At 39.9% G+C, this 15,958-nt stretch overlaps 1 protein-coding gene across 1 annotated transcript in view; it reads right to left on the bottom strand.

Annotated features, from left to right (window-relative positions):
- ITGA9 (integrin subunit alpha 9) overlaps positions 1-15,958 on the bottom strand; it is a 236,714-nt gene that overhangs the window by 20,506 nt on the left and 200,250 nt on the right. Inside the window, exons 24-27 of the mRNA XM_075745395.1 lie at positions 9,917-10,042; positions 9,196-9,315; positions 7,372-7,473; positions 247-366 (exon numbers count right to left, since the gene is read on the bottom strand). Of these exons, the coding sequence (XP_075601510.1) occupies positions 247-366; positions 7,372-7,473; positions 9,196-9,315; positions 9,917-10,042 (468 nt within the window). The remainder of the gene's footprint in view (positions 1-246; positions 367-7,371; positions 7,474-9,195; positions 9,316-9,916; positions 10,043-15,958) is intronic.

Raw genomic sequence — 15,958 nt, 5'->3', positions numbered from 1 at the left:
TCAACTTTTAATAACCAGGCCCTAAAAAAAGAGAAATATCCACTTTTTTCACTTCTCTACATCATGACTCTCTCCCTGTCCCTTGCAAAAGCCTGGATATGAAAATATTTTTGCTGGCCGATATCTTCTATAATGGAGCGGACAATTATTTAGTTCCTAAAGCAAATGGATGTTAAATGCAAGAATAAATTTAAGCTTTTTTTCCTGGGACTAGCCTTGGTGTTTACGCTGCATCTGTTACCTTACCTTCCATAAGAGCACAGCCAGCAACAGGAAGATGAGAATTCCCACCAGCAAACTGATGGCAATGATCCATCCGACAACATACCCACGAGGCTCCAGATTGTGCAAAGCCTCAAAGACCACCTACAAAGCAATTAGAAAAAGACTTTTTTATGATTGGAAGTTGTATTGTTTGCTCTTGTACTCATCTTATTAAACACATTGCATGGTGGCCTCACTGATCATATTTCATCTGTCAAACAAATATGGAATGCGCCCTTAATTTCGTGCTTTCCATCTATTTTTCGCAAGGGATTTAAAGCTTTCAAGTGGAATTTGAGTAGCCACGCATTGGATCCAAAGGATATCAGCTTCCACTCCAAAATAACTCTTACCCTGCCAACCCCCCACCCCACCCCAGACACTGAGTTTGTTCTGGTGCTGGGGCACCAAAGGTACACAAAGGTTTGCATGAAAAACTCCATCTTTTGGATTGGCAGGGAATGCCATGACATCTTGTGTGGTGTGTCTTACTCATCATGTTCCCAGCCCTGCCAAACACCCTGATGCTTCACATGAAACACTCATGTATACTGAGCTTGTTTTTTCCACAAAAAACAGGACAACTGGTATATATCCCTATTGAATACAAATTGTCCCTGCTGTGCTTCACAAGCTACATTACATTGTGTGAAAGAGGGAAGGGCACGTGCAATCACGGGTTCTTCTGGGAACACAGGGAGCAGTCCCTTGCTGTTCTCTTCTCTCTTTGTAGAGCATGTACGGCAGCAAAATACATCCTAGAAAGAGCTTTCCTTAACCATCTGCCTTAAGAAGAAAATGGGAGCAAATTATACCACTCAAATACACTATATGAATTTCCAGTCTCTTATTTCAATCAAAACCAGTTCCTCAGTGGAAAACTCAAAAGCAGTTCTCAGTGAGGGCTATTTCTATGGTAAATTTTACAATTTAATATCCAGCAAATGCAGAGAGGCAGCAGGGATTTTTTTTTTTTTTTAAAGGTAATACATTTGCTTTGTCTGGCTTTGTTTTGATTTGTTTTGGAAGGCATAGTAGTGAGTTTTCCTCCCTCCTTCACACCACTTTCATCATCTTTGCTTAAAAATGTCAAAACCCTTTCGTAGATATGAATTGTTAAATCAATCTTTTAAACAAAACAAAAAACCCCTGGTAGTTAAAAGTGCATGAAAATCTGGGAGTTAAGATACCATTATGCAAGGCCAAGGTACTCATCTTTAAGAGGTCCATGGAAGACCCATGAAATACCTCCACTCACTGGCGATACCATTCAAACAACATTATTTATGAGGCAGCACAGGGAATGTGATACCATACAACCCATATGGATGTTGAAGGTGGCATTCAGGAAAGGGTGCAAGACGGAGGTGATGGCAGCACTGGAACAGGGGCCAAAGAAGCTCTGGGTTCTCCAGCCGTGCAGGTTTCCCAGCCTCAGACAAAGCCATGGGGATTCTGAGCCATTGAGGGCAACAGCTCTACTTTGAGTGGGAAATGGGACAGGACAGCCTCCCGAGATCCCACTAACAAACATTCCTCTGTTTCCATAAGCATATGCAACCTCAGCAAACACCCACAAAAATTACAGGCATGGATGAGAGAAAGCAGGTGAGTAGGGCTGTATTTTGTCATGGTGTTCCCAGACAGAAGTACTCAAAGATCCTTTGTCTCAGTTTCCCAGGCTAATGCTGATTAAGACCACAGCTGTTTCAGAGGAGGAATTTAAACACAGCTGATTTACACACTGTTGTTTTTGTTGGTTTTGGGTTTTTTCTATTGATGAGATATTATCAGCCATTTGATGACAATATGAGACATGAAAACATATCAAATGGACAGGGACGAAGCTATACACAGATAGCATTATCCAAACATATTCCCATAACTAGTATCACAATGCTCAAAATAGCTCTTGAACATGGACTAATTCTTCACCCAAGAATAATTTTAGCATTTCGGACATTAGCACAAAGCCTTTGTCAGACTTTTTAAGACATCTTGCTGAACAGAGAAAGTTTCCTAAGCAGCAGAGTTTCCCTCATAGCCAAGACGAGTGTAAGGGAAATAACAGAGAGATCTAACACAGATCTTGTGCCTTCCTTGTACTTCTGAGCCAGCTTGGAAAGACAATCTGATGTGGCAGTCCATTTCTCACAGAGACTATAGTTAGCATCCATCTTGTGAACACAAGTCAGATTTCTACTTCTTAGATGATAAGGCACTAATGTTATTTTCCTTTCTGACTCTAAAAGAAAAAAACCTCACATTTTAAGTATTACTGACTTTAGTCAAGACACCTTTCAGGCAGTCCCTGGATGCGAAATGAGGTGGTACCTTCTCTCCACTACTCAGAGAATAAATGTTAACATAACATAACCTCCAGCAAAATAGACCTGTACGTCCTTCATACTGCCAAAAGCCAGAGCCAGGAATAGCTGCAGAGATCGAATCATACATCATCTCTACAGCAAGAGCCCCATATTTCAGATTTGAAGCGCACTGGCTAGAGTAGCTCGGCTGCAGCTTTTGCAGTCACAGCTCAAGCTATAAGGGTAGAGAGCAACATCTTCTTTTCCAGTTTCTTCAGGCAGTCTGGAATCAACATACAAGCATAAACCCCAAGAAGCATACTTCAGCAAAATCTGGTTAGAAATACATAATTGCAAAATTTTCGTTTCTTTTTGCTTATGCACACTAAACGAATTTTATGCACTTGTATCATGAACCATAGCACCATGGAAGGTGCTATTTTATTTCTGTATTATCACCCAGAATATTACTGGTGTTTCAAACCACACTGCACTGCTGGCTGACTTGTTCATTCAAGTGCCATTATAATTGGGGGGACTTGTACTAAAGACACCATTCTCCTATATATGTGTACATATATGTATATGTATCCCTTTTTATACATTATTTATTTACATATACTAAGAAAAACCTTGGATGGTCTCAAAAAATACAAACCCGAAGTATCCTTGCTACCTGCTTATCTCTATCCCTGGGAAATTAACTGTATTTTATTCCTATTGTGTATTGTTCTGTTCCTTTACCCAAGTGTGTGTTTCTACCTGCCAGACTGCATCGTAAAGACAAGAAAATCTATAAAGGGATTCTTACAGTAACAGATGGAAAGGCAAAACAACAAAATGAAAAACGAAACATGGTGAGAACAATAAGGCAGCAAATAACCACTGGAAAGGGGGCTGCGAAGCTGCTGGAGGAGGCACACATCTGGCTCCAGCCAGGCCAGTATGCTGTGCCCATCTCAAAGGTAAGCTGGAGAGAAGAGGTCCCTTAAAATGCTGAGTGTTTCTAAGAGGCAAGACAGGGTGGTGGTGGGTAGCTGAGTGGGAAAGGTATTCCCATGTGCATTAACAAAAGGCTGGGATGTCACAAGAACTGTCTAGTACCACAGCCTGCTCCTTCCAACACAGAGAAGGCAAACAGGCCAAAGTCAGGCCTCTCTGCACCACAGGTGTCCAGCTACAGCTTAGACACTTGAATTTGCATTTAAAATCTCTCTGCATAAATATGCATATAAAGATCTCTCAAAAACACCTTGTAGGTCTTCACAATCATAAACTTAATTTTTTCTTTTTTGTTGTTGTTTTCCCTGAAATATATTTGCCTATCATCACAAACAAAACCATATCTAAATCCTGAACAAAAATAAAATCCAGGTAGCGCAACCACTTGCTTGTGTTGAATTAAACCTGGGGTGACTGGGCTGAAAAATGAGAGAACAGTGAACTCTACCCAGGAGGAGACAAAGGTTCAAAGGGTTGATGAAGCAGGGGGGTTGGAACTAGATGATATTTAGGGTCCCTTCCAACCCAAACCATTCTACGATTCTATGAAGCGTACCTGTGCTGCACTGATAGCACCAGACAACTATACAGTAGCCTTCAGCTTTACAGGGCACTTCGTTGCAGGAGCTGCATACGTTTTATCTGGGGTTCCCCTTTCACCTATTTAGCTTCACATTCCCTTACTTTTAAGACAGGGAGATTCAGAGGCATTCGACTGGTTTTGACATAGTGATATCCAGCCTATTCTTCCCTCCACACTGGCATTCACCGAGGGAAGTCCTTTTGCTCCATAAGAGCACTCCTCCTCCTGCACACGAGCAGTGAGCACAGGATGTGAATCCTTGGATCTGGTATTTGACCACCATGGTCTCATGGAGCTTATTGTTGGTTTTGCCTCACATGCAAAGAAGGGAGCCATAACTTTATGGAAACTCATATGCTCAAGAAAAGAAAGTGTGCCTGCTGAAAATACCATGCCATTGGTTTCAGCCAATATATACTCATGTTAATACAACTGTCATCACAGAGCCAAATCCAAACTCTGCTCACCTTCTTCATGTGATTTGTCCAAAATAAGAGTTCAAACAGCCTATTGTAATAGGAGACAGAAAATGTGGCATTCCAAATTACATAAAACCATATCCCAATCCAGAGAAATGATTTCTGAAAATTGCATAAATGCATCTTTTTAAAAAATGGGTTCATTTCAAAGACAGCCTGCTACACAACTTACAGATATTTACATAAGCTTTTGCATCTCCCTTACAAATCGTTTACTAGAGTTTCTGACAAAGCTGATATTTATGAGTGGTCCTGCCACCACTGGTACTTCTTACACTAGCTTCACAAATATCAGTCTTCCTTTTGTCTTCTTTACAGATAGTTTGCACTCTGATATTGTAAAAGTGCCCAGTGAAGGGCACTTGGTTCTAAAGAACCATTTAAATGGGCTAATAAGTCTACATTTAGCTGTAGAAAGCAAAAAGGCCTTTTCAAATTAGACACCATGATAAAGTGTCTAAGAAAATGTTTTTCATTGTTAGGGAACACTTTCATAAACAGACTCAAAGGAAGTCCATGCGCAACTGTTCAGAAGGAGCTGCTATCCAAGCGGATACGTTACAGCAGTCCATGGTCAATGAAAAGAATACAGGATGGGCTTTAAAAAGGAAGGGAGGAGTATGAACAAAGACATTTTATCTCTCCTGTCTCTACTTCCAGCTGAATAGCTGTGGCTTGCAACAAGTACTATTCCCTTCTGCATTTCACAAGAAAAGAGAGGGGAGAAAAATGAATACCTTGAGCCAAACCACATGTCTTAAATTTTTCCCTGAACATGACCCTATGCAAAACATACAGCAATGGTGAAGCCAACAGACATATGGAAATAGCATAAAGTAGAGAGCAAATGGCACTCACATTAGAAAAGACTTGAAATTACAAATTGATGTTACATGGCTACCTCATGTTAAGCATGCTCCTTTTACAGCTAGGGCTTCCCAGGAACTAGGAGCAAGCTCTTGTTTGACGATTAATATAGCTTCCCAGCACACACGGTGCACTTTATAACCATTGCAACTCAAGGCTTGATGAAAGGCTTTCCGGGAACAGGAAAAGGACAATGGGTGGGGTTTTTTTGTTTTGTTTTCTTTTTTTGTCCAAGCATTAGATAACAATGAAATACAGCAGAGCTTGCATTCCTAGATAAAAGCATTTCTAAATTTTGAACATTAAATAATAGTAATCCCACATATTTTCCATTGTGCCTATCATCCTGAGAGATTCTAAAACCCTTTACAGATCAAAATATTTGGCAGAGCAATCCTGGCTTCTTCCATTTCAGTTGGCGCATAGGTATCAGGGTCAGTTGTTAGTCCAGCCGTTAATGAAATTGTGCCATAAAATTGCAAGATTTGCTCTGTGCAAGCTGCAGAACTAAAGACAGATCAAGCAATGTATTAACACTCAGGGCTGCAGGTCACTTACAAGGCACATTCCCAGGGAAGGCTATGTTTTTCATTTCAACTGCCAAGCCTATTTTTTAATGCTCTTTAGAATGGCCCAGAAACCTGACAAAGAAAATAAAACAGAAGGGAAAAAAATGGGGTCCTGTCATATAAAAGAATTTCTTTTTCTGACAGGCCTAATAAAATAGAAAGTTAAGTCTCGGGTGGCAGACATGTGGAGATGGTCACTGTAGTGGTGTCTCGACTTTCAGACCGAAGGTGGTAAGTATATGCAGGTTCAATTCTTCCATTGCCTGTAGAGTTTTAAATCCAGTATCTCTGGAATAAGGGCTTTAATTTGGGATGTCAGTGTCTTCCAAAACTGTGTTGAACTTAATGCTCTCGCACTCAAACCTCAATAGTACTCACTGAAATGGAACCAGTGAGAGAATGGTTGCATGGGCTGGTGGTAATGACAACCATTGGGGATAAAAGGATAACTGAGAGATGGGATCTAGATCATGTTCCAAAAATACACAAGAGAAGAAATTGAAAGTAGTCCAGATTACCTCTGATCCTCACATGAAAGAAAAATAAGAAATGAAACTTTAAAATTTCACCGGGCAAAAAGAAAGTTGAATTTGAGTGTGGCCCCCTGTTCAATTTTCATGCGTTAAGTACTAGGCAACTTGGTAGTAGAAACCAAAGCGATCACTTCCTCCTTCTCCAGTAGATTGTAAACGTGGCCATGTATAGTTTTACTTACGGCCTAAACTACACAGTGAATTCACCTTGAACTTTAATTCCACCCTCATGCAGATCAACGCAAAATGCAGTATCAGGTCATACATGAATTCCACCAGCTCAGCACAATGGAACAGTTAAATGAATCTCTGAAACTTTAGATCCCCTTGCCCATTTTCACAGCTCCCAAAATATTAACACTTCTAAATATTTCATACTGGCACATCTGAAAAGACTTTGCTGAGGTTTCAAGTCTCTGCTAGGTTTTCAAGGAAAATCTGAATTAAAGCACATGTTAACCCTAGAACAGGAAGCTAAACCTAATTTTGGCATGAATACCTCAAGGGTATTACAATTTTGGCGAGTACAACACAGATCCCTCCTGCTCCACATAACGTCATTCACTGCGATGGCATGGTTATCACAGAGAACAAAACCACAGAAGCGCAGTTCATAGCACTGCTAATCTAGCCAGACAAAGTCTGGACACTCTCATGGGCTAGCCCAGCCCAAGCCCAGCCACAAATTCCAGTTTGAGTAGAGCTCTCAATGATTTCCAGCCCACTGGGGTCAGGAAACCTTTCTCTTCACATTTATTTACTTACTGGTTTTTCTTCTGGGCTCCCATTGGGCATCTCCACAACTCTGAGGTCAGGGTCCACCCGCACCCTCACCCTTGTGACGAACTGGATGACTGATGAACTGTCCTGAGAAGTAAAAAGAGGAAGAATTGAATTTGATGGTGAAGAAAGAAAGAAAAAAAAAAAAAAAAAAGCACCAAAGAAACCCTCAAGCAAAAACACCAAACATTTGCCAGTGTAATAAACACATCTAGACAATGCTTAGTGGAGGTTGGGTTGAGAGTTAAGTACTATCCTGGTTAAAACTCTGCTTTGAAAAAAATACACTTTATGCTCATAACAGACAGACAAAACTGAGCAAATTGTCTCAGATTAAAACAAATCCAGGTATCTTGGACTTTAAACACATTATTTGTATTTGGCCTGTTAATGTTTCCCACATTTACCACAGAAGCAAAAACCAGAACATTGCCAATCAACAATGCTCAGGCTCAATATTAACCATCAGAGAAAAGCTCCTATTTGTCTTTCAAGTGAACAGAAGAAAGATATACGAAACCTGGGATAAACTCAAATATATCTGAAGGTGAAAACTTCTTAATTATTTGAATCTGTGCACTGCAAATATCTGAAATATTCAGTGTACACCTCCCCTTACTAATAGATATTTCTCCTGTATTTTACACAGTGCATTTTAACAGACACGTTCCAATAAACTACCATTTCAACTCATATGTTAATCATTTGTATGCTGTTCAGGTGATAAGCAGCAAATGGCATGTATTGGTTATACTGACCCAAATACATGCGTAAGCACTGTATGTCTTTTCAAGGAGTGTTGCTAATGGTCATCTTGGAAAGGATCCAGCGGATGGGTTGAATCCTTGCTGTTCCCAGGACTGAATTTCCCAGAAGCACATTTTGTGTGCACTCAGTTACTTGCTTACATATATCAGCATTTCTATAAGCTTGTAAGAAATACCTGAAACTTCTGGCCTTGCCTGTTATTTCCTGTTTTTAAATATGAACAAATTTTAGCAGACTGGTTGGTTTCAGCTGGAAAAGCTCTCAGCTATCAATTGCTTTAGGAACTGCTTTTTAATAAGGGCTCTCTCCAATGCCTTTAATCTAGCAGCTATCAAAGACAGGTTTATATTAGTAGGCTCATGTTACCAGCTTTCTCCTCTGATTATCTTATACCCTCATAATCTTACAGCATCTTGCCACAATTACACAGTCAGCATTTTTGTAAGTAAAGGAAAACAAGGCAAAACACAGTAAATCACTAGACATTTAAAAGATTTGCTGTCTCATTTAGCGGCTTCAAAGAAGACAGGAATTAACTTGCAACCATTTGTTTCCTGTCACAAATGTCAAGCTCCGCATTAATATGGTTGTGATGTATCTTCTTTGAATAATAATCATTTGATGTAAAAATTACAAAAAATTGCCATGTCTCTGTTTACATGGAAGGAATGATAGATAGTTGGTCACAGTTTACATGCACTTACTCCACTTCTCATTTTTCAGAATGAAAACTCTCAGAAATCAAATCAACTTTCAGAAGTCTGTAGCCTTAGCACCACGCATACAATTAGGGGCCTCATTTGTTGTTTCTCAATGTATAAATTTCTGAACTTAATTTATTTCTGTCTTAATGGGAAATGGGTAACAACTGGGATTAACACCTCCATATATGCTGTTGATAAATAGATCTGTTTTCTTTGACACCATGATTTTTTTATAACATGCTAGTAAAGACAGGAAGGAATGCAAGTTTTGAGTCCATTGGTGCATATAAGTGTGCTCACATTGCTATTTTAGACAGACTACAAAGGAAGCACGTACCTTCTTCAGTATCTCAGTATTCAGCAGCGTGTAGATACTTATGTCACAGGACTCTGCTTTGGCTAGCGAGCTTAAATTGCAGCGTATAATTAAGCAGGACCTGCCTGGTCTTTCACAGTCCTACAGGAAATATGGAAAAAGCTGTTAGGCAAAGGAGGAAAAAATTCAGTGACAAATGACAGCAAACATACCAGCTGACTAAGTTACAGAGTAAACTGCTAATACACAGCACTCCTGCACTGAAACAGCAGCAATTTTCAAGACCTGAAGACAGCTAGATACAGAGATCTGTATGAAAGCAAGTCAGGTAAAATTCAGCTCTCTACAGAGCTGCTGAGCCCGATGAGCGCCCGGGGCCAGGAGAAGCGGGGCCAGTGCTGCACATCAGCCCTTTGCGCAGGTCAGGCACTGAGCACAGTGCAGGGCCCTGCTGCCCCTCGTGCCTTTGACAAAACACGGGAGCGAGGCCTCTGGTCACCGAGTGTGCGCTGCCATGTCAGGTAACTCCCTCCCCACTGCGCTTCCTGAAACTTCCTATTTCCATTTAAAAATCAGATAATTCAAATCACTAAATATCCCCACAGCACATCAGTATTAGTATACATGCACCAAACAGTTGCTCTATAATGAACTATCAGCTTGAGTTCTTCATGCCAAGCCACGCAAAATCTTTTGTAAGATACACTGGATGTTCAAGTTTGCCATAAGTGGACTTTCTTACCAATACTTTTCTGCCAGACTTTGTGAAAAAAGCAAATATTGTGTGGAAAATATTTTCATTCTCTTGAGGAACAATGCATGGGCTGGGGTTTCTGTGAAAAGAACAGCTTCCTTTGTCCTGACCAACCTGCAAGCACAATTATAAATCACAATTATTATGCTGAATTAAACTAAATGACACAAGAAGGTGGGATTAGCCTGTCCATAAAAATACACCTACATCTGAGCTGGATGTCTGGACTCCTATTAATAGTCAAAAGAGAGAAATAAGTGCTTTGGGAGTCAAACAGACCTGAAGAAAATATCTAAACTAAGCAAGATGAACCGTGCTCGGGAAATGTTTGTCTCTCATTACTGGATAGGATATGAATGTATCTAACCAAGCTCACGTGTAGGTGTCTGTGTTCTACATGTCTGGAGAGAGAGGAAAAAAATCTCAGCAAAAGATATAAATCATCACATGGCATTTTAAGTCTACCCTGTGTATTACCTTTTTTGTAACTGTATTATTTGGTACTTTGGCCAACTTGGCTGTCTCACAGTTTATATCAGAACTAATGAGATAAATGAAATCTTGGTGTAAATGCACAAGCCTAGACACTAAATCTGTTTTTCTACCTTCAGTATACATAGTACAAAAATAAACTTTTTGTATCATTAGCTTATTCATTTCTCCAGAAAAGTAGATACTTGAAGCAAGTGAAAAGTACCAAGCGTTGATAAAATGATCTTCAATCGAGATAACCTTGCACTAGAAAACCCTTCTCACTTTTTGCAGCTTATGAATATTCACTGAAGAAAATCTCTTGGAATTTAATACAAACTATGACAACATCAGCAAATTCCTCCTGTCGCCATCCTTAAAACCTGTGAGAGTGAGAGAGAGGGAGATTTTCCCACAAACCACCAAGTGACATTCTTACACATCCTGCTGTTGAACTCCCCACATCCTCTACTCTGAAAGGAGAAAAACTTGTACCTTATTCAAATCACAAAACCTTGAAAGAGGGAGGAAAAAAAGTTGTTATAGATATGAAATTACTGCATGCTCTGAGTCTGATTCTGCATTAAACAGTCCATAGCTGAGTCAGCCAAAGTACTGCCAAAAAAAACCAACCCCAAAACCAAAGGTCTATCTATTAAATGCTATTTTCCAGACAAGTGATATCTATGTCTCTTGGTAAGATACACCTTTTCTCTGCTTCACTGGCTCACAAGCTCTTCATAATCTGTTCTTTGAAGTATATATTCATTACCTGTCTTTACATAATCTGTCCTTACATTCCCAACAGATACAGGCACAGGTAGCTACCCACAGTTTACAGTCTCCTTGGGATCAACTGAAAATTAAGACTATGATGTTCTCCATTTGTCCAGATCACCTGGAATGAGTTTTCATTATTTATTGTAGGTAAGAGATTCACAAAGCCCACTGACATTTATTTTCTTTGAACTTTCACATGGGAATTAGAAGCAGATCAACCAGAAGGTTTATGTTAAGTCAAGAACAGCAAAGAGTCAAGATCTATTCAGTACTTGCTCTTTCTTCCTCTAAGTTTGAATTACCAGATGCTTGGACAGATGTCATTAGATTCATGCAAGAGATACAGAAAGGACAGTATGAGCTTCTGCAGTATCCCAGCTTTTGGCGTACTCTCCAAATAGTCCTGCTTTACATCCTGTACAAATACGGTGTAAGAACAAACCAAACCAGAAATATCTCACAAGACTGAAAGGAATTATCTGGCATAAAGAAACATAAATCTGGTCCTTTCTTCTCTAAATGATTATCTTTTCTTAAACTAAAGCTTGGCTACATCTTGTTCTTTTTAAAACACTTCAGCTGAAACAGAGAGAGGCACCTCCAGAGAACTAAGTCTGAACTTGGAAATACCCTTTCTTCTCTGCCAACTATGCAGCAATCCTACACAAGGTGGCTACTAAATTCAGTGTCTCAGCACACGTTAGGAGAGGCATGTGCAAGGACCGAGCACCTCCTGTCACCTGTGCTGCCCCGGAACAGACCAGCAGGACACCTACAGCCTGTTTTAGTAGCCAAAGGCAGACACGACTTCCTAGAAGGGGGCAGACACTACTACTTGGCCTACAGAATTTGGGGGAATTCAACCAGGCAGGAATTAGGTCGTATTCATCTGTGTATCTCTGATCAATCAGAGTATGCTGACAGCCGGTATGCAGGAAGGATGCAAGGCAGCAGAAAATACTCAGTTTCTTTTAGCACTCTTAGAAACAGCAGAGCCACAAAACTAGGAAAAAAGTAACAAAAAACTTTGAAATGGGTAGATCATGCTGAGTTAGAAGGAAATCCAGCCTTTCCAAAGGACTGGCCATAGTTGTTTTGTGGGGTTTTTTGTTTTGGTTGTTTTGTTAGGGTCACTGTCAGACACTTATATTTCACACCATCTCTTATTTTCCTCAATTTTTACATGCATAAAGGGAAGGTTCAGTCAACCAGTCAGACAAAACTATGGTAACTTTTCATTAAACTTTGTTTTCAATGAAAAATTCAGCTCTAGGAAATCAATCTACTAAATAAAATCTTAGTACAAAGCTCCTGCCTGCATTATGCCGAGACTGATCTGAATCTCTGAAATCCAAATCAGGATTTGGCCCCATGCCTGAACCTCTCCTTGTTCAAACATGGTGCTACCCCAGCCACTTATTTTTCTCCTTGTGACCAACCTCAATCTGGTACACAGAGATGAAAATTTCTGGCAAAGTTTAAGGGCTTTGCATGAGCAAATGCTTACGATTTATAGATGCAAGAACTGTGCAAGTCTTTGAAATGGAGTAGGCAGACAGGCTCTTTGACAAAGTCTTGGACTTTCAGAGTACATGACATGCTAGAGCTTTTTGGAAATTTCCATGTGGTCTCAGCAGCCTAAAAAACAGAAAAGGACTACCCCCAAAGTGATCTTCCCAGGACCTGGGATCTAACATCTCACAGAAATAGCAAAAGGGGGGTTTTGGAGCAGCGCAGAGGATGTGGAAAGAGATGTGCATTGCCTTTGTACTCAGTACAGGGACTATACAGAAGATACAGAGAAAAATCAACATCCAACTCCCAACACAAACAAACAACTAAACTGGGGCAGGGGGAACAGGGACAGAAGGGAAGCTCTCTGAAATCCTACATGAAGACCGCAGCTTGGGAAATAAAAACCCTGTCCCAAGTGGGACACCAAGCAGGAGCAGCCCTGCAGCCTCCCATGGAGGGACTTCCAAGGAGCTGCATCATAGCTGTCCTGCTAAAGGTTGCTTCATTTTGTTTTCCAGTAGGTACTTACCTGTTTTAAGTCCCGCATAAAATCACTTGCTGTCTGGTGCGCTGGCAATACAGTTAAATCTCCTGTACTGTAAACGTACCTAAAATCTGTACTCAGACAGATGTAGACAAAGTCTACATTAGCACATAACATAAATCAAACTAAAAGGTGAACCAGGCTAACTGCATGGCATCCTCAGCACCTGATGTCCATATTACATACTTTTCTACCTTGCTCTGAGTCTGGCCGTGTGGCCTGAATCTGCTGCAGCCACAAATGATTAAGTGCAGTCTTCGAGTGCTCCTCTGTATTTCTTTTGTCCCAAAAGCAATCCAGTTTGTGCACTGTGTGATGTGAACCATCGATCCCTGCGTGGAGAGGGCTGGGGATTTTTCTTTAAAACCTCACTTCTGGATTGAAATAAGATGCTAGTAAAGAAGCACTCTAAGGCACACTTTAGTCTTCAGCCCAGCAGAACTTCTTCAAAGGGTGATGACTCCAAAGGTGCACAAAAATACACATTATGCATGCTTGTTAAGAGCAAGTTTTCAATTTTTTTCACGTATGAGCATCAATATTACATTAACTCCTATAAGCAGCAGTCCTGGAATTCATATTGTTTGCTATGTACTAGGATAGTTACATTTCTACATAAGCAAACCTTCCTGAAACAAAAATCTACCATCAGTCTTGACCATACAAAAGTCCTCCATAACTAGAAGTGATATATATTTTTTGTTTAATCTGACAGCAGATTTCATGGAACAGCTTTACATTGCAGAAAAAATGGCATAAAAATAATTTCAAAGGTCTTAAATTATTTTCTACTTTTTTTTCTCTATATACAATAGTCTACACTCTTACATATAGTCTAGACTACCATATATATAATAAGTTTTTTCAGGGTAACAGTGTAAAATTTTTGTAAGACAGAACTAACTATTACCAACCACTGATCCTAGCCTTCAACTCCTGGAAAATCTTTCTAATTAAAAAAAATTCTTATTTTTGCAAATAAATTACATCTTAAGATTTTCAATTCTAAACTGAAAAATTTGTAAGGAGATGGTTTTCTGATGGAAACCAAAACATTCTGGAAAAACTTTTCCATGAAGAATTTATAACTTGATATATTTATTATGATTTACCATTGTTCTAACTAGAATGAAGCATGTTTTGACCATCTTGAATAATGTCTTCAAATTTCACGTGAGGCAAAACCAACATCAAGAACAGAAGTAAAATTTTCCCACACAAGTTTTTACTGACAATAGTTTCTTTTTACCAGACTTTCCATGTGTAGGGATGTTCCAATTCTCTAAGAACATTTTGTCATAGACTGCAAAACACCTAACATTGACGCATTATATGTTTGGGTTTTTCCTAGCCTTTTATCTCAAGTTCAAAGGCACTTTTATCAAACTGCTCGGCCCAATGGTAAAGAAAGCTTAAAAAATACCACTCTGATATTCCCACCGTGGAGTATCAGAGCGATTAAAGTCAGCACAGCTGACTTTATTGATATTCTTCAATATCGCTGGATGCCAGAATAGCCATCTACAATTTTCAATAGTGAGACGTTATTGTTGGGTACCCCATTTAGACACCTAACAGGCCTGCTTCCACAAGGTGGACATGTGACACCTAAAAATCACCATCTTTTAGAGAGTTTTAGATGGACATCCAAAATCTAAGGGACTGAAAATCACTACTGACTCATGAACATATGTATGTGTATTCTCCTGTTGTATTCAACATGTGTGCACATACATGCAACATGCATAAACACGAAGAGATACAAGCCAGAACATTTGTACTACACAGACTGTAAGTGGCACCTTGCACAACAGGCCTCTAAAGGTCACCATAACTCTGCAAAGGCTAATATTATTACTAATCTATCACCATGCAGAAAAGCAGAATATCCCTTATGCTGCCTACCCTACCCATAAATGGCCACGCATTCAGAGACAAGTTAGTCTCTAGCTTTGTTAATTTACTGGAAGTGGCTGTCCCCTTAAAGAGCCCATAAACAAGCTTGAGAGACAATGTTTAAATAGGACAGCCTATACAATGGGTTACTCTACCAAGTTTTTGTCATCAGCACAAACCACGAAGCTTCTCAGAGGCAAGATGTAACCACTGGATAAAGCATGTGCATTACTTCATGCTTTAAAAATGCTGTATCTGCAACAAGGAAGAAATTCCCACAGGACGATTTTAATGGACTCTGAATATTTGAAAAGTCCTACGGAGCAAGGGCAAACCCATAAAGTAGCAATGATTTTTATCCATATCAGATTACACCATCCTTATGAAAAAGTGGCAGGAGGACATTTCAGAGTGAAACAGTTGTATGTAAAACATATGACGTACACTCCACACACATCACATCCTAAAAATCCTGCAGGATATTTAATAGGGGTGTATGGGAATAGCATGTTGTATTTATTACATACACAGGGATCATCCTCTCTGACTTTCCCTGCATGTGTAGGGATTTATGAGAATACTTGGGCTGGGTTTGGCACTCCAACAAGGTGGTACCAGTGCAAGGGGGACAATCAACACATGTTCCCCTGGCAACACAGATGATAACATAGGGCTGCCAATGAAACACTTCTACCATTTCTAATACAGGTCAGCCATGGGCTTAGGGGGTTTGGAGTTTCGAGGAGAAATAATACACCTGCTGCCTAAGCACATTCCCCTTCTACTATCAGCTCTGTCCCCCCCACCTTCAGGGTACTCGTAAC

The sequence above is a fragment of the Balearica regulorum genome, chromosome 2 (assembly GCF_011004875.1).
Source record: "Balearica regulorum gibbericeps isolate bBalReg1 chromosome 2, bBalReg1.pri, whole genome shotgun sequence".
Lineage (NCBI taxonomy): Eukaryota > Metazoa > Chordata > Aves > Gruiformes > Gruidae > Balearica > Balearica regulorum.
This window is presented reverse-complemented; position numbering and strand designations above follow the sequence as displayed.